The 21,303-nt window shown below is 40.5% G+C and overlaps 1 protein-coding gene across 1 annotated transcript in view; it reads right to left on the reverse strand.

The window, feature by feature from the left end:
- The window catches only part of CPA6 (carboxypeptidase A6), a 136,293-nt gene that overhangs the window by 40,339 nt on the left and 74,651 nt on the right, over window positions 1–21,303 (reverse strand). Inside the window, exon 5 of the mRNA XM_065669143.1 lies at window positions 6,510–6,585. Within this exon, the coding sequence (XP_065525215.1) occupies window positions 6,510–6,585 (76 nt within the window). The remainder of the gene's footprint in view (window positions 1–6,509; window positions 6,586–21,303) is intronic.

The raw sequence follows: 21,303 nt of genomic DNA on the forward strand, positions 1-21,303 counted from the left end.
CAAGTGATTCCTTTCCCCTATGAGATATTTTTCTGATTCCCTGAACTGCAATGACAGGATCAATTCAGGGATTACAATGGATAAGCAGCTGCTGTAAGGGCTAGAAAACAAACAAAAGGGAATGGAGTTGTGGCTTCGAGGCCTGCTAGACTGGCTCCTCACAAAGTTAAAGAAGTGTCTGACTGTGCCCAGGAATTTCTTTTGTAAAAGCTACTGAGGAATGAGTGGTGTAACTCTATTATGCCAGGAATGTTCACAGAGCAGTAGCTTCTTTGCTACCTATACAAACAGCCTCTATTCCAGTCAGGCATATGTGATAAAAAGTGCTTGTAGATCACCGGTGAAGTAGAAGTTATCAGTCAAGGCTCAAATGAAGTAGTGCTTCAAAAATAACGCTTACAAAGGAGAATTCCAGAGCAGACAAACAGAATCTGCCAGGTCTGAGGACCTGAGAAAATCCTGGTTTCATTGCAAAGCACTCAGGAATGTGACATTTGTTTCTGTCAGTCAGGTCCAACAGAATTAAAACCACTTAAGGGCTCATAAATCAGCAACAGGCTCCCCAAATTGTCTTCTAAACAAGAATGAGTAGCAAACAATAGCCAGTCATTGGAGAGGTGTATGAAGCACAGGGACAATGGATGGACAAGAGGAGCCCGAGGGACAGAGAACGGGCAGCTCTGTAATACTCAGAGCATTGCGCTACTATCATGCTGACTATTTCTTTTGCTTGTTGATTAGTGTAATCATTTGCCTGCAAAAATGTATTTCTGGTCTTCAACACAGTCAGGAACAAAGATTTGTAACGTATCTACAGAAAGAGATAGCATTTATAAGAGCAAAGGACTGCAGCAGAACATCTAAAATTTAAGATCGGTGGCTGTAATTGTGTTAGACCAGCAGCCAGTCCAAAAACTGTGACAGTATAGCTAGGAAAATAAATAACTCCATGAGTTTGTACTTGAATTGCTAAAGAATTTGCTGCATTTTAGTCTATCACAACCACATGAAAATGTTCCTTAACACTGCTATGCAAAATACTTGTATTCTTACATGAAAGTTGGAGGAGGAGCTCCACCATCATTCACCCATGTCATACTCACTCATATCTGCTCTAGTGGTCTTTGGCACAGGGACTGTGGAAAAGGTGTTCAAGGTTCTGGGGTGGTTTGCTGAGCAGAGTTACCAAGCTTTTGTTTTAACTCCCCACAGAAATGGAAAGAAACTTGATGTAGGAACTGACAGCACCTCCAGCTGCTACTACCTTTGTCACTTGGTGAAAACCAGAAACTGGCGTGTCCTGCCTCAGAAAGAGCATGGTGCTCTCTTCCATGCCTGTCTCATTTCTTACTACCTCAGACACCCCTACTGCCCTAAGAAGTAGTTCCATACATGGCAGTGCACAATGCATAGGAGTTTTCAAACCCCTGCTCTTCCTGACCGGAATGAGAGTGGTCTTTGCCAGAGCCAACTGCGGCTGCTTTGCAGGCTGGGATGGTGGTCCATCAGACTCAGTACATTTAGGCTTTTTGCCTCATTACTGTGGATGAGTTTATTGGTTGAATACATGCAAGTTTAAGCAACTTTTCAGAACTCATAGCAGACAAATTTTAATCTGTGGGGCTGCCTATTTTCACTGCCGTTGCAGGTCTACATGCTGTGTCCACCCCAACAAGGAAAAAAGCAATATTTTGTCACCTACAAGTTAACAGAACCAGCCGATGAAGGAATCGATTTATAATAATGATTAATAACAAAGCACTGTGGGCAATGGAGCTACAGACCAGAACTAATTTGTGGAAATTACTCAGCAAGTGATTATGACTAATGTGATTTGCCTTTGGGCAATCCAAGAACCAAAAGTTAAATGTGTGGAATGAAACATTCATTATCCATTATTCACTCGGCATAGGCACTGGCATTTGTACTGTAGCAGAGCCTATACACTTCAGGCAGGTTTCAGGGGTTTACTGCACTGAACATTATATGGACTTTTTTCTTTTCTTAAAAAAAAGTGAGGTAAAAATCCCTCCTAAGTAGCTCCAGATGCTAAATTTAAAAAGTCTAAAGGGATTACACCTTCTGTAGAAGTGTATGAGTTAACATTACAGCTCGGGTATTGGTAGAAGAGCAGTCCTGTTTGAGATCAAAAGGTTTCCATGTGGATTAAAGCCTCTGAATAATCACCCAGCTTCTTCTGTGAGTTTTGCTGCTTGTGCTGTGGCTAGACTGCCACTGCTGCCCGAGTTAATTACTGGAGGCATATTCTAAGATACTTCAAACACATCAGGACATACAGCCACTTCAAGGATGTATCAAGTGTAGGTTTCTGTAAATGCTCATTCCAGAAAGGACTCATTTTGTGTCTGATCTTCTTCCCAAAAGGGATGGACCATGCAACCTGTTAACTTCTACAGCATTGGCATTATAGTGGAAGAAGGCAAAGCTCTCCCCACTTCTTTCCCCACTGCCCTTGTGTTTCTTTCAGAAAGAAAGCAACTACAGCAGACTGTAAATGACAAAGTCTACTCAGGAAAAAAAAAACAGTGTTTACCACAGTCATTAAGAAAGAGGCAGATAAAATGAGTGAAAGATATGCTGCTACTCTTTTCAGTGCCCATTTATTTTCTTCCTCATCATTTTCCTTTTGTCCAGATTAGTGAGTGATAAGAAGGGGTACCTTTGCATTTGCTTTGTTCCCTGCCAGACACCAAAATACACTGCTTCGTAATAGGACCATCAGGATAATTTTTTCAAACTTCTTTGTGATAAAGCCTTTCAGAAGGATACACTCATTTGAACATCAGAGAAGAGTTTTCCTTTTAACTCTTTGGATTGTGAAAGGCCAGAAACCAAGGCTATGTGACTCTGCCTTATAAATGCCTTTAAAGGCAGAAGGAAATAGCTGCAATAAACACAGACCACTATGGGTCTATAGTAAAGCGTCCTCCACTAGGCACAGTGAGGAGGAAGCATGGGACAGGAGGCATTGTCTTCTCTTTCCTTACCAGAATAGATGGTCCATTGTATGCAAGGAAAATCCTGCAACAATAATACAACCCGTTTGTGCAGAATCTACTCTGTGTTTGCACTGTCCTGGGAATTTATTCAAAACATTTAAGCTGTGCATGGATCACACTTTGGCAAACCCACGCTTGACTTTTGCACTGCAATACCCGTGTTTCTATGGGCTGACTGACGGAGACTAATCCTCACATTGCTAGACAGTGTAACTTTTGGTACTTTTGAAAGATACCTTATCTCTGATAGACCAGCTTGTCAGCATAGAGAAACACATGTCTGAATTTAAATGCAAGTGCAGGTATCCTTCTCACTTTGAGAACGAAAGTGATGCAACTTTTATTTTCACTGGCTTTTCTTGTTCTTCCAGCACTGACAATGGTGGAGAATACTGTCAGGCCATAGAATAACTCAGGTTGAAGTCTTCAAATGGCTTTAAATAAAACATTAACATTCTTCAATAGACCAACTACTTGCAGTTAATCCCAAAATACTTTCTCTGGAAAAAAAAGTGAAATTGGTGCTATTTGATGGTTATTAAGGTACACTGTTGTGTCTTGGAAGGATCCTAGTTCCAGCTTTATTTTTCCCTCGAGGAACAGAGCATGTGAGTAATATGACAGGTTGGTATTAATTTACTGCTCAAACCAAAATGGATTCAAAAGAGATGTGTCTTAAACCAGTTCTGGTTTTCTGATTCTAATATATAAAAATCTGAAGCTCAGTCCTTGTAATCATAGTAATCTCTGCATCTCTGTTGACCCCTCTGTTCATATCTCTGTTATTCGTCAGGCATACTGTGTTACGACAGCATCAGGGCTGTATCTGGGCTTTGTCTGTAGCTTATTTTGCACTTTTAGGTTTTGAGGTTTTTTTGGTTCACTGTCTTCTATTTTTTCCTGAGCACATTATCCTCATTGCACTTAAAGACTCATGTTTAAAAAGCTGAATATAAGTCCTCTGTCAGTTCAGTTTCCAACTCTGGAAGCCTGGGAATGGGGAAAGACTGGGGAGACTGACAAGAAGGCTTAAAAAATTGAAGTACTCTAACTACATGGTTCTTCATGTGAGCTGATGACTTGCAGCTGCTACTGATTGTTGCTGGTATTGTGAGTACTTGGCACTTCTAGTAAGTGTCATTGTTGATCCAATCCTTCATAAGTGAATAATTTTAGATTTTTTTGGGGGGAGGGGTAAGATAATGGTAAATTAATGTTAAACATTTCCATTCCATGTTAGCCCTCCAGATGTCTCTTTCTCTCTGATCCAATGTAGATGGAAGAGCTCCAAGACCCAAAATGCAGCTAAATCCATCCTGTTTTCATGCATCTGGGTGTCAGTACCCTCTCTCTTTTTTGAATCTTCCTTTCAACTTTCTCAGCTTACTACATCAGAATCAGTCCCTTTCTAATGAGCTAGTCAGATTCCAATGCAGTTTGCCAAAATTTTATTATCCTGCTCTCAGTTATAACATGCAATTATTTATTCAAGTTTCTACTGCTCCCACTTTGATGGAATTGGGTGAAGGAATCTCTTTCTGGGAGCCTAAGGGAGCTCTGTAATGAGAAACAGTTGCAGGAAGGTGAGTAACCCTCTTGCTTTGCAGAGTTTGCAATATGAGGAGAAAGGAAAAAGCACATGTGGTCCCTCTCTATGTTCCAGCATCAGAGAGAAGAAATTAATGCAAATACCAGCTTCCGCATGTATTTTTTTTTCCTAATTAGGAGTAAAACAATTATCCTTTTTGGGGCATTACAGTACCATTCACAGTTGAGGGCCAGGCCCTTAGTAAGTGCTGCAGAAACAAATACAAGACAATATTCTCTAAGAGAGTTGGGTATTACAGTAGAAAGTGCTGTAATACATAGCATTGCAACACTGCCTACGTTGAACATTAAAATTCCTCATGCAATGTGCACTGATTGGATGTCTTGAGAATGGGATTTACAAAAGACAGCGTCTTGAGTGGGGAACTCACTGAACATGTCATTAAGAAGCACAGAGGTGATGAAGATAGCCTTAGCTGTCCTACTTAAAGCTAGTAAGGCATCCATGTCTTGACTGCATTAACCCTTCTCCTGGGCTGAGGTACCTCAGGTAGCTCTGTCCACTTCTTTAAAAAATGGTAGCAAGAAGGCTTTGTCATAACTGAAAGACAGAATGTTTTTCATGTGGTGTGAGAGCTCTTCTGAGACCTTCATTTTGTTTGATTTGATATGTGGACTGAGATTTGATTTACTTGTATCCCAGATGTTAACTATTAGACTAGAAAATTATAGGCACTATCATTCTTTGCCTCAGTGAGAACAGTCATTTACATGAGGTTTCAACAATGAAGACAGAGATACATCACAGGCTGCCTAATATTTTGCTGGCCTTGAAGACAGTGAGCAGTCCAGAGGTTTTTTGCACATGCTCCCAGCATTTTGGTACCACTGGTGTTCTGTGACCCAAAAATGCATGTCACAGGACTGCCAAAGTTACCATGTTCCTTTGTCTATGTCCATAGAACTCTTTCAGCTAGACAAATGAAGGCTTGAGTTTGCTGCGTCAAATGACTTCAGCTTGTGCCCATGCTGTCTGTAAGGCTGCCCATCAAACTCATTTACCTTCATAGGTGCAGGGAAAAGTCAACTGCTGCCCGTCGGGCTCAAGCAGACTATGGACTAACACAGGGGAAGAGGCAGAGCCTGGGACTTGTGTTCAGCTCCTGGAACAAACTCGACGTAGTCATCAAGCTGTTACTTCACTGGGTCTGCTCTGGCTGGGCTGCATTTTGGAGATTATTAATGAGGCTCGTACCTCCCCCAGTGCCTGAGGGCAGTGCATGTGCACGGTATGGTCCTTCCCATGCTGTCGCAGGAGCCAGAGACATGTATTACAGGTACTCCCCATCCTCCTCTGACATAATGGGCCACATGCTGTGGAAAGGCTGCCTATGCCTTCATTAGCTGTGACAGCAAAGCAGCACACTGCAGAGTCCTTTTATGCCTGCTGCTACATTGATTTTCATTTATATCTGCAGGAAAAGGCCAGGGAAGAAAGTTTCTGGCTTGCTAGTGAGACTTGTAGACACTCTTAACTGCCCCAAGAAAATTATTCTACCAGAGAGATTCTAAAACTGAAGCCACTTCCTTTTTCCTACTCCCATGTGTTCACATCTTGAATTAACTCAGTGTTTTAAATAAAACCATTGGCCAGATAATGAAGCATGCAACTATGTATGCTAGCAAGAAGTGGAAGAGCAAAAAAAGTGATTTGTAAGTATGGCACCTATATTATTTTAAAGCAATAAATGTTTCTTGTTAAAACTGCTAGGCATGATGAATCCAATTCCTATGCTATTTTATTGGGAAATTAGGAATTTAATGGGCAAAGGCTGCTTTTCAGTATATAAAATAGCTTGAAGTGCAAAATGAAAGGCATGTCAGTCAATCCACTACAGTCTTCAACAAAGATCAGAAAACGATGAAAATAATGATACTCACCTTAAGCCTGTTAAATGCAGCCTTCAGGATCTGTGTTTCCCTCTTGCTCTCAGGAACAACTCGTATGACTTTATCACTGCCAATAACAGAACATTGAATTGACACGTTAATGCTCTTCGCAGCTGCACAATGCAATAGTAAACAGGTTCAGATAGATACTGTACTTTTACTCTTTTTCAATACCTGCAAAATGTTGGGTGAACTGGAGCTCTGCTTCTAAAATTGCTCCCTGATTATGCACTTACATGGAGATGATTTGCTCTACAGATTGGGGTGTCAGCTTGACCCTTTATTTCTGTGTAAATGCTTTTGTTCATTCCTTCTCATATCAAACATTCAGGCTGACATCTTCCATACTGAATGTCTATCTCAGATCAAAACGATTTTGTTCTTTTCCAAAACAATCTTTTTCTGAGGACAAGATTAGGTAAAGTACATTGCTTTTGTATGTTTAAACATTTAATGGGCTTTGAAGAGCCCACTGTTCTCATGCATTAAAGAGGGGACTTGACTTCAGAAGAGAGGTGACCTTCGTACCAGGGACATGCTTTTTGCTTTATCCATTAAAGCCTGCACAAATTTTGTGAAGAAAATAGCTGTTCATACATGCTCAGAAGGATCTAGATAATAACAGCTCATTTTATGCACTTCCTTTAGCAGATCTCGATGAACATAACTTTGCAAAGATGACACAAGAAGACAAATAGCTGTCCTTTCAATGACCACCATCCATGTCACTAACAATGGGAAGCTGGAAACCACAGACGGTTTTCCATACAGGGGGTAATCATGCACCTAGGTCATCATCATCATATCCCATACACAGGAGGAATTAAATAAATTATTGTGGCCAGTGCTAATTCCAGCATTTTCCTACACTTTGAGGTTTTGAATTTGTACTGTTGATAATCACTGCTTCTCCTCTTCCAAGAGATCCCAGAGGTTGTGCATTTCTTTATTTCTACAGTTCCATCCACTAGCCAGAACCCCCCTTAAAAAAATTTATCTCCAGTTTCGTCATTGCCTGGTAACTTTATGTAGTAGAATTTCCTTTGTCACTAGGGGAAGTTAGTCCATTAAATGTATTGTGAACTCTCCTACCTTCATGAAGCTTCTGAGTCTGATCAGAAGATAGATGATCAATTAGAAGCAACACTGGTGAGTGTGCATGTGCCAGCCTTACTGTTTTAGAAAGGCTCCCAAGCTGCTGCTGTCCTCAGCAAGCAGGCACCTGGCCTCGCCTTTGGTGTACTGCAGCTACAGCTCTGGTAGGACTCACTTTTGTTGCAGGAGCCCTTAATACATATATAGGTAACCATTAAATATTGTCAGTAAGCAGTTCAGAAGAATGCACTGGTTGTTGGGTTTAGTACTACCAATAAATACTGAATTCTGAAATGGCTTACTCCACCTCTTTTTGGCACTCCTTTTCCCTTCTCCCATTCTTCTTTAGTCTTTTCTCTCCAGTCAGCATCTGCTCCACTTGGTTAGACTTTGGTCCTTCTTTCTGTCTGAGCCCTTTAGTTTTGGTTTTCACCCTTGAGTTTTTCCTGCAGACAGGTCCCAAGCCTTAAAACTCCTAAGTCTCCCAACAACTCCATAGACTTTCAGTCCAGTTAGACTCCAGGTTACGGCTGCAATAACACTGATGTACCCAGAGGTGTGGACCTCAGTCCATTCTGCTTGGCCACTGTTGACCTTACTTGACAAACATCTATGCCTAAGCATGTAGATTTCTGAAATCACTCTTGTTAAAATGTGGCAGCTCTAAAATGTTAGGTGAAATTACTATGCTTCCATGCCAAGTTTAACTTCCTGTATAGAAACTTGGAGAGAAAGGAATAAACCTCTTGGAGTATTGCAACTGCTGCATCTTTATGAGAAAAATAGATGCTTTTAATTTATCATGCATGCAGCAGAAATATTCTTTGCCATTACTCATTTCTTTCAGAGTATTAAATTGGTGTTAGAAGGAAATGGGTATGAAGAAGTAGAGATTGCCCAGGACACGTGAAGGTGAAGTAACTAATAAAGATTCATTGGACATTTCTGGAAGGACTGGGACAATTGACATATGAAAACCAGATTTTAATGAAATAAGTAGTTAAGCATGTGTTATGCAGCTGTAATGGAATTTTGAAGGAACAGATATCACTTAGGTACAATCTTGAATTAAAGCACATCACTCCAAACTGTCTTGGATTAGCTCAGCAACTCTGTCATTTCCCATATAATGAAAGACCTGCCTTAAAGAGGAAAATACTGGTGCTGTGACAGATTGATCATTTGACACGTTGTTGGGAAATGCCTCAAGCTGTGGCTGGGTCTGCTGCTAGAGATCTCATAGGAAGCAGTTCAGCGTACAGGCACTGTTAGTGTTTTGTGAAATGATGGTTAAGCCATTATGACAAGGCAGTTTATTTATTTTTTTATTTTTTGTGAATAGAAAATGCGGGAATACAAAAAAATTCCTGAAAACTATCTGCTAACACAGTTCTATAGCTAGCCAGCCAGTGGATAATCATTATATGTTCTTCAGAAAGGCAGATACCAAATCTGGATTTACTCCTGATATGTACCAGTCAAAGAGCATAGTCCTAAAGTTATTTTTTAGCTTTACGTTTCAAACTAAAGAAATCAAACTATTGCCTTAAACACTATGTAAAGTGATAGGACAAGTGGTAACGGGTTCAAATTTAAACAGGGGAAGTTTAGGTTAGATACGAGGAAGAAGTTCTTTACAGTGAAGGTGGTGAGGCACCGGAATGGGTTGCCCAAGGAAGTTGTGAATGCTCCATCCCTGGCGGTGTTCAAGGCCAGGTTGGATGAAGCCTTGTGTGATGTGGTTTAGTGTGAGGTGTCCCTGCCCATGGCAGGGGGGGTTGGAACTTGATCTTTAGGTCCTTTCCAACCCTAACCATTCTATAACTCTATGGTTCTAATACCTATTGAATTTGGTGTAGAAATCCAACAGCCGTTCCAGTATTCAAAAGCCAACAACAAAATCTTCCAGATTATGGCCTAATGTGGCTGACAAATGGCAGCTGCACCTCAAACACTCAGAACCACTCCCTGGTGAAGTCCTCTGCTATCCCTCATGTCTAGCTGCTGAGGAGAAAGAAGCAAGTCATCATTTATACATATAGGGAAATGTATGTATACATGCAGATGTATGTCAGCCCTCTCCTGATTTATGCAGATAAGGTTATTTTTATAACCATAATCTCTCTAAATTTTTTTTTAAGGTCTGTTTTAAATTTTCTAAACAAACAGTAAGATGGGATATATTTTGTAGAAATTAATACAGAACTTTATATCTAGCGGGACAAACATTCAATTTACCCCTAGCAACTAGGCTAGTCGGATTCAAAGCTAGGACTTGGTGGGATCATTTGAATTTTGTGTAAACACAGTTGAAAGCCTTTGCACAGGGCAATACACAAGCTTTATGAAATGAACTGAGCAGATAAGAGTGGTGAGCAAAGAGTAGAAGCCAAACTGCTAGTGTCCCCAGGGACAGCCTTGTGTCTGAGCAAAATGGGTGACCCGCTGTTGGCTAGCACTGACATGCAATGGCTTTTTTTTTCCTCTTCATTACATGGCTGCTTTTGAAACACAAAATATGCTACGTGGGCCTGGGAAGGGTGATCTTCCCTGCCACCAGCGGGGTCTAAAACCTACTGGTTTATTTCTTTGGCTCTTTTCATTTACTTTCTTTTTCCCATTTACTTCATAGTTTTGTCTATGAACAGACCAGATGGATTCAATGAAACCATACTGCAGCATGTATACAACTTCTTTACTGATGGAATTAGTAGTTCTCTCTCATGCAGCTTTCCTGCTGAAGTCACACAAAATGGACTGCATTTATGTAAATTCCTCATTTCCTTCAGGAAAATCTTTCTTATTGTTTTATTTTCCTGGCTAATATGAACCTTAATCAGCTCTCTCCTCTCCCATGGAATTCAATAAAAGTATGTTTACAAAGGCTTCACAAGTATTTTAAACACAGTTTGAGGAATGATATGTTATAAATCAAGTATCTATAGAAAAAAATATAAAGAAAATAAATCCCTGTTTACAAGCAGCCATTCTTAATGGTAGAGAAGGGATTATAGAGCTCAAGAACAAGCTGCCATAGCTGCTGCCCTTTAGCGGTTCATTAAAGCTTGGGAAATAGTTACACACTGAAAGACATGTGAAAAAGGCTACAGCATGAAAGCCTCTCATCAGCTCCCAATATGCCATCAGATATCATTTGTGATGAAAGATCAACTGCTTCATTCCTTTTCCTCTGCTAAACATTTCTGCCAGTCAGAATGTTAAGAAATATTCAAACATTTATTTTTTCTAACTCTCTCTGTTACTGGGATGAAGGGTTCCAAGTGGGGACTCAATCCTGTTAAAAAAACTACTCCCTGAATTAAGGTTGGGCTTCTTCCTGAGATCTGGTGGAGTGACCTGGAAAGGGAACTTTACAAAACTTCCTGAGCCCTTCTTTATGGTTTTCTGTATTACAGCGGATGCTGATCCAAACGGAAGAGAGCACCATTTGTATTTTCTAGATAGCATTATCTGTTTTTTCTGCCTTTTAGTTATTAGGGCAGGAAAACCAATTTTATTTGTGGTATAAGGAAGGGCTAGCTAATCTATAATTTTGAATGAAACAGATTTGCTTGTGTAATAGAATCAGAAATGCCGAGGAGGCAAAATACTTTATAGCATGATATTTATCAGTATAGCACAGATGACTTCTCGGAAAACTGAATTTATGTGCAAGTTGCCTGCTAATTCCCAGGCATGAGAACATCTGAGTTTCACAGACATCTTTCAGGTGAAAAAGTTTTCCTACTTTACACAAGCAGGAAACTTTAGTGACTAAACCAATTCTGTATTATTAGCGCTCTTCTTTTGAACAGCTTAATTCCAGAGAAGATGGTCTGGAAAGGTGAATGGCTGCAGAAATTCTGGGGTTTGTTCCGACTAAGGAGCGATGCCTTTCCAAGCAAAGCTGGCCTCCAATGACTTGGGAACATTGCAATATATGGCTACCTAGCTTAAACAGAAAATAGGAATCAGTTGCTTCAGTGCATGTATCTGTCTTGGACAATAAAATGTGTACGGTAATGGATACCATCTTGCTTCCCCAAGTGTCATTTAGTTGTATTTAAATAGAAAAGAGAAATAAAGAGGTTTAAAAGAGAACTAAGGGCAGAAAATAAAATAAGAAGTAACAAGGCAAATATATACTTAAGAGAAACAAACAGGCCAAAGTAAGAAAGTAAACAACAAGGAGATAAGATAGGACAAGAGGTATCAGCCTCAAGTTGTGCCAGGGGAGGTTTAGACTGGAAAAATTTCTTCATTGAAAGGGTGATCAAGCACTGGGACAGCCTGTGCAGGGAAGTGGCGGAATCACCATCCCTGGAAATGTTCACAAACAGTGTAGATGAGGCTTTCAGTGACATGGTTTAGTGGTGATCTTGGCTGTGCTGGGGTAAAGGTTGGACTCGATGATCTCAGAGGTCATTTCCAACCTCATTGTCTATGATTTAATGAATCCATGAACTGCGCAGGACTGAGGTATGCAAAACATTGGGAGATGCCCATTTTGTCCCAAGGGCAAGACTGCAGTAGTCTGCTTAAATGAAACAGCATGTATACTCACTTGAATTCACTTCCTAAGAAACGTTTTATGGCAACATGCTTGCATGGAAGAGCTAATGATTGTTTAGCTTAGATATAATCCTTCCAGTGACATATCGTATCAAGCACAGCTACTTTTAGAGAAAGGATCATCATAATTCCAGTAAAAAATTACTGAAAGGAACTTCTGCTATAACCCCATGTGCTTACTTATTCCCAAAGCTCATGTATCTCTCCAGCGTGTTGCTCTGCACTTTGTAAGGAAGTGATGAGTAGATGGTGATGCTGTTAGGCCTGGCATGGTCCTGATGGTACCACAATATGTATGTGTCTGAGTGCTCCCCTGCTCAAACAGGAAAGCTTCTTCCCATCCTCCCTTTTCATCCTGACTGCAGAGGCATGCTGGACTTGTGAGGTGCAGCTACACAAGCTTGGTTTACTGTCCTGATTAGATCGTGGTAACCAAGACAGTGCCCCAGACAGACCTGATTACATCAGTTGCATATATCTTTATCCCCTTTCCTGTTCTTGACCCTCCCTTTCACCATGCTTGGACCTCGCTTTCTCTGTCCATCTCCTCCCCCATAAACAGCTTAGCCCGAAATACTTTTTCCCAATTGGTTTCATCTTTGCTACATCTATACCCAAATATGGTATTTCTAAGGAATCTCAGCCTTATATGGTACTATGGATAGGGTTATCTAGGTATGTTTGCCTGCAAAATGTCCACAGTAACCTCCTTCACTTACCTGTGAAATTCAACCATTTCTCACGTAACCTATCCTTTACCTACTGCAAGATCCAGCTGTCCTTTACAGTGCTATCTGAATTTTTGTCAGATTCTCACATTGTCATACCCAGAAAGTTCTCATGTCATGTCCCATACTGTATCCACATCCTAATCAGTTACCATAACCCCAGACCAGTGTCTGGTCCACAGCCACAGCCCCTGACCTCCTATATGCTAAAAGTCCACACAGAAGCTGATAACACGTTTCTGAACCTCAAAACTACTTCAGTTCATTCTAAGCCCCATGCACATTTTCAGACAACTACAGCAGCTATTTACAAATTAAATATCTTGGGACGCTGCACCGCGGATTTGGTCTTGACCTCAGTGAAGTCAAAGAAAGAACACCAAGTCTGAACAAGGGCTGTTACAGAATTTAGGTATTAAGAGCAGAAGGCTGAAGGGGTAAATAGTCCAGTATTAGAGGTCTACATTAGCCTTCTCGCACAGCAATTTCCTTTATGACCTTGAGCAAACCACCACAGGTAATCTACAAGTGAGGTTAGGTGCTGGCTTGCCTGAAGGTTTCTTATACTGAGCTCCATATGCTTAATATCCACACCCCTGGCTGCCTTTCAGCTGTAAAAACCACACACTGTGTGGTTACAGATATTTGCTGATAGATGGGTTTGTTTGGTCCCTCTCTGCCCCATCTGTTCCAATGGCCTGAGCAAGAGTCTGGGCTCTGTCCTGGTGGATGTGCTTGAAGCATGGGTACTTGCAAAAGCATGGCAATCAGCCTGACTGCAGCTGAGAGCACAATTGCCTGTAAAGACTGATGGACAAGCTTAGACTTAAAGCTGTGTTTAGCTGACTGTGTAAACATGGCTAATCTCCCTCCCCCTATAAATGGGGATGACAGCGTCTTTTAAACTTGTGGGGGTATTGAGACAATAAATAAATTCATGACTTTAAGCTTCCAGATGGCTATGGTAATGGAGCAGTGGAGGGACCACGGACGGAAAGCAGTAAATACATGCTTTACAGAAGCTAAAGAACAAAATTCCGGAACCTTTTTAAGTCTTGAAGCATTGTTCATTTACACCATAAACTTCAGTGGTGTCACAAGCACTGTAAGAGATCATCTCTAAGCCTAGAAAGATATCAAACCTCCAATGGCCCACAAGTTTGACTTGTTACATGGCTCTCAGTTTCCTCTGCTTGCCTTTGATCTTAGTAGAGAGAAACAGATACACTCAGACATGTACCATGCTGAGAAATGGGCCAGCATTCCTCAAACCCCCTTTTCCATTACAGACACACACACAAGGTAGAAGAGCAATTTATTTGTTTTAATGGTTATATTTTCCCCACAATTTATCAAAGACTGTACTGAATGAAACTGGACGAAGGCATCAGTTGCACAGCAGGTCCTGAAATGCCTCAGAAAGACAGTAAATGCCATTGCTCATGATGCACTCACTCATGGTGGGAAAATCAAAATCTTCATTTCTGCCTGGTCACCTGAAAACTACATTCCTTCTCAAAAATTTAAACCCCACCATTCCTTGACCACTTTACTTTTATTAAAGCCAAAACACTAACACACCATATGGACATGGCTTTAGCTTTTCTAATAAATCTCAAGACCTAAAGAAATCAAGACAAATATGCACTTAGAAGGTAAGCGGTGTTAAGCTACAATTTACGTCTTTAAAAAATGTAATAAGGCTGATTTATTATTTGGTGCTACTCCTTTGCATCCTTTTTTCCATTTCATACAATGCCTAGGACCTTCCTTGAATAAATAACTTGAGAAAGAAAATGGAGATAAAGAAAAAAAATCTTTGTATTTCTGTAAAGCATATAGAATGAGGGATAAAAGCATGAACCAATTTCTGCTGCTGAATAGGACAAAGTCTAGAAGTATTTGGTTATTCCTGATAGGCAATCTCTTGAGCTCAATTTAAGACCTTGATCCTCAGGCTTTCATGAATGTATAAAGGATTTCAGCATTAGCAGGAGGAAGTCTGTACTCATTACTGTACTTGGCACAGAAACACAAATAACTTGTGAGTGTGTGAGTTTGTAAGTGTATAAAAATGAGATCAGAGGAATTGCCTCATACATATTTTAAAAAGTAAATGTCAAGATGGTGAGCTTAGTTTTAATTTAGGGCTGATCATTAGTGGTTCCTATGCATTTATTCATTTATGCAAGTTACAGCAAGAAAGATGAAAATACTTATGGAATAAAAAGAAGTTATGACATGAAATACTGTTGCATCGAGATGTTGGTAGCATGTTAAGTTTCCCTAAACTATTCAGTCATGACATACTACCTAGTTTGCTTCCACAGAGTAATTTTGATTTTAATTCCTGGAAAGAACACCTTTAATGTCATCATACAAATAAAGAACAAACAGGACATGGCTCTCTATAGTTCTGTATGAGGACAGGATCCATAGACTTCAAAGTTGCGAAAGGATGCAAGGTGCAAGACACCAATGGGAGTATGCACTGGAAGCAACCTACATTGTTGGGGGACCAGTATACACAAATTCCACCAAAAGGGCTTTTCATTTAGCATTGTCAGGTTTTGTGCAATAAAATGTTTTGGAAAATTTGGAAATGTTGGAATTTTGGACATGTAATTATACAATGGTTTTCTTTAAACCAACTTTCAAAAATATTTATTGAAACAAATACAAAAAAAAAGAGAAAAGTTTAATGACATTTTCAGTGAACATGGAAACCAAGTATGTGAGGCAGGGGGAGAGGGAAGTAATTTTCATGAAAAAATTTGGTTCCTAATCAGTCAGATCACAGAAATCTAGAGTTTTTAAGAATTATACGCTTAAAAGTGCAGCTCTAATTTTGTACCACCTATACTTCAAATTACAGGGTATTTACTGAACCATCATTCCTCACTGAGATCGGTCCAATTACCTGTGATGGCAAATTAGGTATGCATGTGACTGCAGCATGAAGTGTTATTTCGTTAGCTGTAACAGGTTTTTAATGTCCACATTTTTATAGTTTTCAGATAAGTTCAGACTTCTTTTAGTGTGAGAGTTCAAACCAACATTTTGGAACTAGATTTAGTACTACAAAGAGAAGCCCCATAACTCATAGCATGTCCTCTCTTAAGGACAGCTTTTCCACGGTGATGAATTTATAGACAAGGTTCAGAAACCCTTCACAGTGGGATGTTTTTAACACACAAACAAGAAAACACGCAGCTGCTTCACACAGCTTTATGGATGCATATAGTCTTTTTGCTTATACATACAATTAGGGTAGTTTCACGCTCTTTAACTTACTGTCTGAGCCTTTTTGGTCAGAAATATGGATTTTAAATTCTGTTTTACCTTATCCCATTCGTTTCTCATATTACAGGAATTATGTGATAATCTGCCCAAAGAGAAGAAGTGGCCACTTTGGAAAGCCAGTGCTTGCCACTCTGGTACTTGCAGGCAGCCCTCCCAGCCACACTCACTGCTCATAGGCAAGCAGCTATTCAGATTACTGCTTGCAGCACTTCTATCAATATTTTGTCAAAGGCATAAATAAGATAAAAGACAGAAATTATATGTTGATATTTCAGTGGAACCAGTTCTAGGTCCTGCGTGTAAATATGCATGTCACCTTAGGCAGCTGTACAACTAATAGTACACCTGATTTCTTGCAGGATCTGAACATTAGGAGGTATCTGTATATATCAACAAAACAACAAGCAAAACCCATGTTTAGTGTGATCATCATGAATATCTCCTTCTTCCTTACTTACTTTATAGGCTGTGAAAATCAGGACAATAGCCATGTAGAAGTGCCCTTGCTTTGATGACCTCTATTTTGAACACACTGGATTTTGCTGGGTTATTTTTAAGGAAGGTGGAAAGCATTTTTATTGTTGTCGTTGTTGGGGTTTATTTCTCATTTTTTGTTTTCTTTTAAAAGTAAAGTGATTTTATGTACCAGTAAGAGCGATTCAGATGCCCCCATGGAAAGCCTGACATCAGCTATATTGAGGAGTTGGGGGGTGGAAGCCAACCAGACTCATTTTGCTGGACATGGGTTTCCCTTCAGAAAGACTGTGCAAGACTCCCAATGCATTTGCATTTGTTTAACCCATCAAAATGCTACATTTATCCACGCCTTTTTATAGCTATAAATTTAGGTTCCAGCCTGGCACAAGGTTTTTCAGGGGCAGACTACCCCTGCAATATTGTGATGAGTAGGAATGACATTCATGCTGGCCAATTACTTGTTAAGGTGGGCTGCCACACATTTTATTGTTCATTCAGCTGGATCTAGCCTGTTTTGGTTTTTAGCATCAAAAGTGAAAACTTAAACAAACAAACAAAACTGGTAAGTAATGTAGAGTAAGTGGTGGGAAGGATTAGAGAGGAGGGCTTTCTGTTGGGGAACCCCAAAGAATGAAAGGTGATCCAAGAGAGCTCTGCTCATGACGTGACTTCAGCTGCTTCTTAGGGCAGTGCATTTCTTCAAGTGGTATTTGGTATTTTCTTGTGAGAGGCCCTTTGCAGGCACTTAGTACAGTCTTAAGCCCCAGTGATGCTGTAATACATATATCACAGTTCTTACACACACTTAGCCATGTGTCTTGATAAAAAAGACTCAGGATGCTAAATTTAAACATGTTTATAGTAGTTTGCAAGTTTTCAGTCTCACTTAACAGTGAGCGACGGATGGGAAAGAAGTGTGTAACACAGTCACACATATAAACAAGATAGCTATGCATAATTTGATGGGTCTGACTCTTTGAACTTAGTCTTGATATGCATATATGCAATCCGACTCTGCTTTGATCTGGATTTTCTGGAACTAATTCTTTTCTTCTTTTTCCTCATCACAAACAAGTCCTGAGTATCTCACACAAAACTGACCTGCTACCCTACCTCTGAAAAATGGAACCTACAGTGCTGAAGAAAACCAAAGCACACCAAATGCAGAATACTATTTAAAAACCAAAATCAAACTGAAGGCTTGGGGAGGGAAATAAATATTTTAGTGGCAATGAAATTATTTATTCTCTGAAGGCAGTTCCTGTAAGGCAGCTGCACCAGCCATTAAGGCAATTATATTTGGCCATTTTCATAAGCTGCTTGAGAAATATTTTTTCTCTGCTATATTAATGCTGTGCCAGTTCTCTACAAAATCACTTCTGACTTAAGGGAATACTGGAGATATGTGTTGCATAAATATGGAGGCAAAATCCTGGGATTTACTTTTTTCTTATATTAATAGTTTGGGTGGGGTGACTTGCAATGCTTCAGAAACTTCTGTGTCTCTTAGTTTGCTAACCTTAGTTTCTTGACCTTAGAGGATGCTATTGTAACATTTCCCTAAGCAAAAAAGCAGTGTGTCTGCTTCTGATTAAGGTAATAATGTTTAGCTTAATTGTGCCTATCTATCCAGGTAGTTGCAATTTCAAATACAATTGAAAATGACTCCAACTTCACGGGTTTTTCTTGAGCACTACTGCGACACTCCTGCAACTTCTATCAGAGTGCTGTCAATTGACAGAGTAATTTTGTTATGTCATAACAGTCTGAAGATAGATAGGAGATGGTGTTTGTAGGTATCTAATAAAATGCTGCCCCTTCCTGCCAAAACAAGCTCATGAATAGACCAGCCACAAACCCAAATTCTGAATTGCTGAGAGGAAGTACTTTGTAAACAGAACGGCCTGGCAAAGCAGTTCTCAAACAGCTGTCTTCTAGCATTCGCTCACAGCACCGGTGTTACAGGCCCATTTCACATCATGCTAGGGCACTCAGCCCTCCATCTCTTATAATGAGAGATGGGGACCTCAAGACTATTCAGACTGCTAAAGATGTGAATTGCCCCCTGGAAATCATCTGTCCATCATCAATGCAGTGAAATATTTGCAGAAGAACCAATGGAACACAATGTATTTAAGCCCACACGACATCCTTCTCTCTAAATTGGAGAGATATCAATTTGATGGATGGACCACTCGGTGGATAAAGAACTGCCTGGATGGCCGCACACAAAGTGTTGTGGTCAATGGCTCGATGTCCGGGTGGAGACCAGTAACGAGTGGTGTCCCTCAGGGATCGGTGTTGGGACCGGTCTTGTTCAACATCTTTGTCGGTGACATGGACAGTGGGATTGAGTGTGCCCTCAGCAAGTTTGCCGATGACACCAAGCTGTGCGGTCTGGTTGATACGCTGGAGGGAAGGGATGCCATCCAGAGGGACCTTGACACGCTTGTGAGGTGGGCTGATGCTAACCTTATGAAGTTCAACCACAAGTGCAAGGTCCTACACCTGGGTCGGAGCAATCCCAGGCACAGCTACAGATTGGGCAAAGAAGAGATTCAGAGCAGCCCTGCAAAGAAGGACTTGGGGGTGCTGGTCGATGAGAAAATGAACATGGGCCAGCAGCGTGTGCTCGCAGCCCAGAAAGCCAACCGTATCCTGGGCTGCATCAAAAGGAGCGTGACCAGCAGGTCGAAGGAGGTGATCCTGCCCCTCTACTCTGCTCTTGTGAGACCTCACCTGGAGTATTGTGTGCAGTTCTGGTGTCCTCAACATCAGCCTGGAGAAGAGAAGGCTGCATGGAGACCTCATAGCAGCCTTCCAGTACCTGAAGGGGGCCTATAGGGATGCTGGGGAGGGACTCTTCGTCAGGGACTGTAGTGACAGGACAAGGGGTAACGGGTTCAAACTTAAACAGGGGAAGTTTAGATTGGATATAAGGAGGAAATTCTTTCCTCTTAGGGTGGGGAGGCACTGGAATGGGTTGCCCAGGGAGGCTGTGAGTGCTCCATCCCTGGCGGTGTTCAAGGCCAGGTTGGATGAAGCCTTGTGTGGGATGGTTTAGTGTGAGGTGTCCCTGTCCATGGCAGGGGGGTTGGAACTAGATGATCTTGAGGTCCTTTCCAACCCTAACTATTCTATGATTCTATGATTTTATATTCTCTTCTACTAGCAGCCTTTTCCCTCCCTTTAAGGAACCCAAACCTGCTGTTCTCTTGTTCCAGGGATATGACTGCTTTGAGCATTTTATTCTGAGCTTTGCACACTAATATAACCACTCTGCACATTCTGACACACTTCCTTGAATCAGCTCAGAACGGCTTTTATTCCTGTTCCTCGCTAGCACAAGGAAAATGTTTATTTTTACAATAAGGGTGACAAATAAGGATTAACAGGCAATGAATCAATTACAATTAATAACCTTGGTAAGGTTATTCACCTAACCAAAGTGGGCTAAAATAGTTCGCCAATGAATAAATGCAGTCTGAGTATTATAGCTGTGTTATGAGGCTGATTTTTAACTTCCTGGCAATCTGTGTTTATGACTGTTAGGAGAAAGGTTTATATTGCATGTTTAACTAATAAACCATTTCTTAAAATATCTTCCAAAAAAACTTGGTGTTCTTTTGTTTTTTGTTGGTGTTAATATACATACTTTCATTCAAGAAAACAGTTATGCCTGTTGCATAAACTGAGAATCTGGTCTTGGGTTTTCATGTTTGCTGACATCTGGGATGTGCAGATGTTAGGGCAAAATGTTTATTGCAAGATATTTATTGCCCTGCAATTCCTAAGTTCATTATTGGTGCTCATTTAAGAGATACCTGCCTTGCATGGGCAAATAAATCTCTCTGCAGTATTGCAGTACTGCCTCACAGCAACATTTTCATTCCCGATGTCTTTTTTTTTTCTCTTTTTTTTTTTTTTCCCTGTTTAAAAACATCCTGATGGTAGAATGAGTTAGATATAATACCCTAAAAAGCTGCTAACACCGAGGTTCTCCCCATGATACTGGAAGGCTTCCTGAGCTGAAGCGCATTGGGATAGTTGTCTATACCTGAAACACCATTTGACTATGATGACAGTTTTGGGCAAGCAGGAAATTAAGGGAGATTCCAGAAACTTCCCTATTCTGCATGGAGAGAAAATTAAAACTTCTCTATTTTAAATCAAACTGAAAGACTCAGTATCCCAGAATAGTGTGGATATGAAGCAGGCAGTGTGTGAAAACTCCTGTTTAGGTGCCTGGTCTTGATGACATATTGAAGGAAGCTTACCATGCCACAGGAATATCCTAAATACAGTCCATCTTAAGAGGCTTTTGGGTTTTGTTTTCACTGTTCAGTTTTAATTTTAAACTGCTGTTTAGAACACAGGCTGTTCTCTTCCTCTGTGGGAGAAAGGGGCTCTAGAATGGGGAATCATACATACTAATGCAGTTTGTGTGAAATAAATAGTATCAGTCTTTGGATTTCTCATAAAAGAGGCTATAGCAAGATTAGTGATGACTTTGTAGCCTATTCCTAACAGATCCAGATAGCCGTGCTTAACATGGCAATTACGTATTTTATACGGTCTGTTACTAAAGGCATAAACCGTTTTTAGTGAGT

Source organism: Lathamus discolor, chromosome 2, assembly GCF_037157495.1.
Source record: "Lathamus discolor isolate bLatDis1 chromosome 2, bLatDis1.hap1, whole genome shotgun sequence".
Classification (NCBI taxonomy): domain Eukaryota; kingdom Metazoa; phylum Chordata; class Aves; order Psittaciformes; family Psittacidae; genus Lathamus; species Lathamus discolor.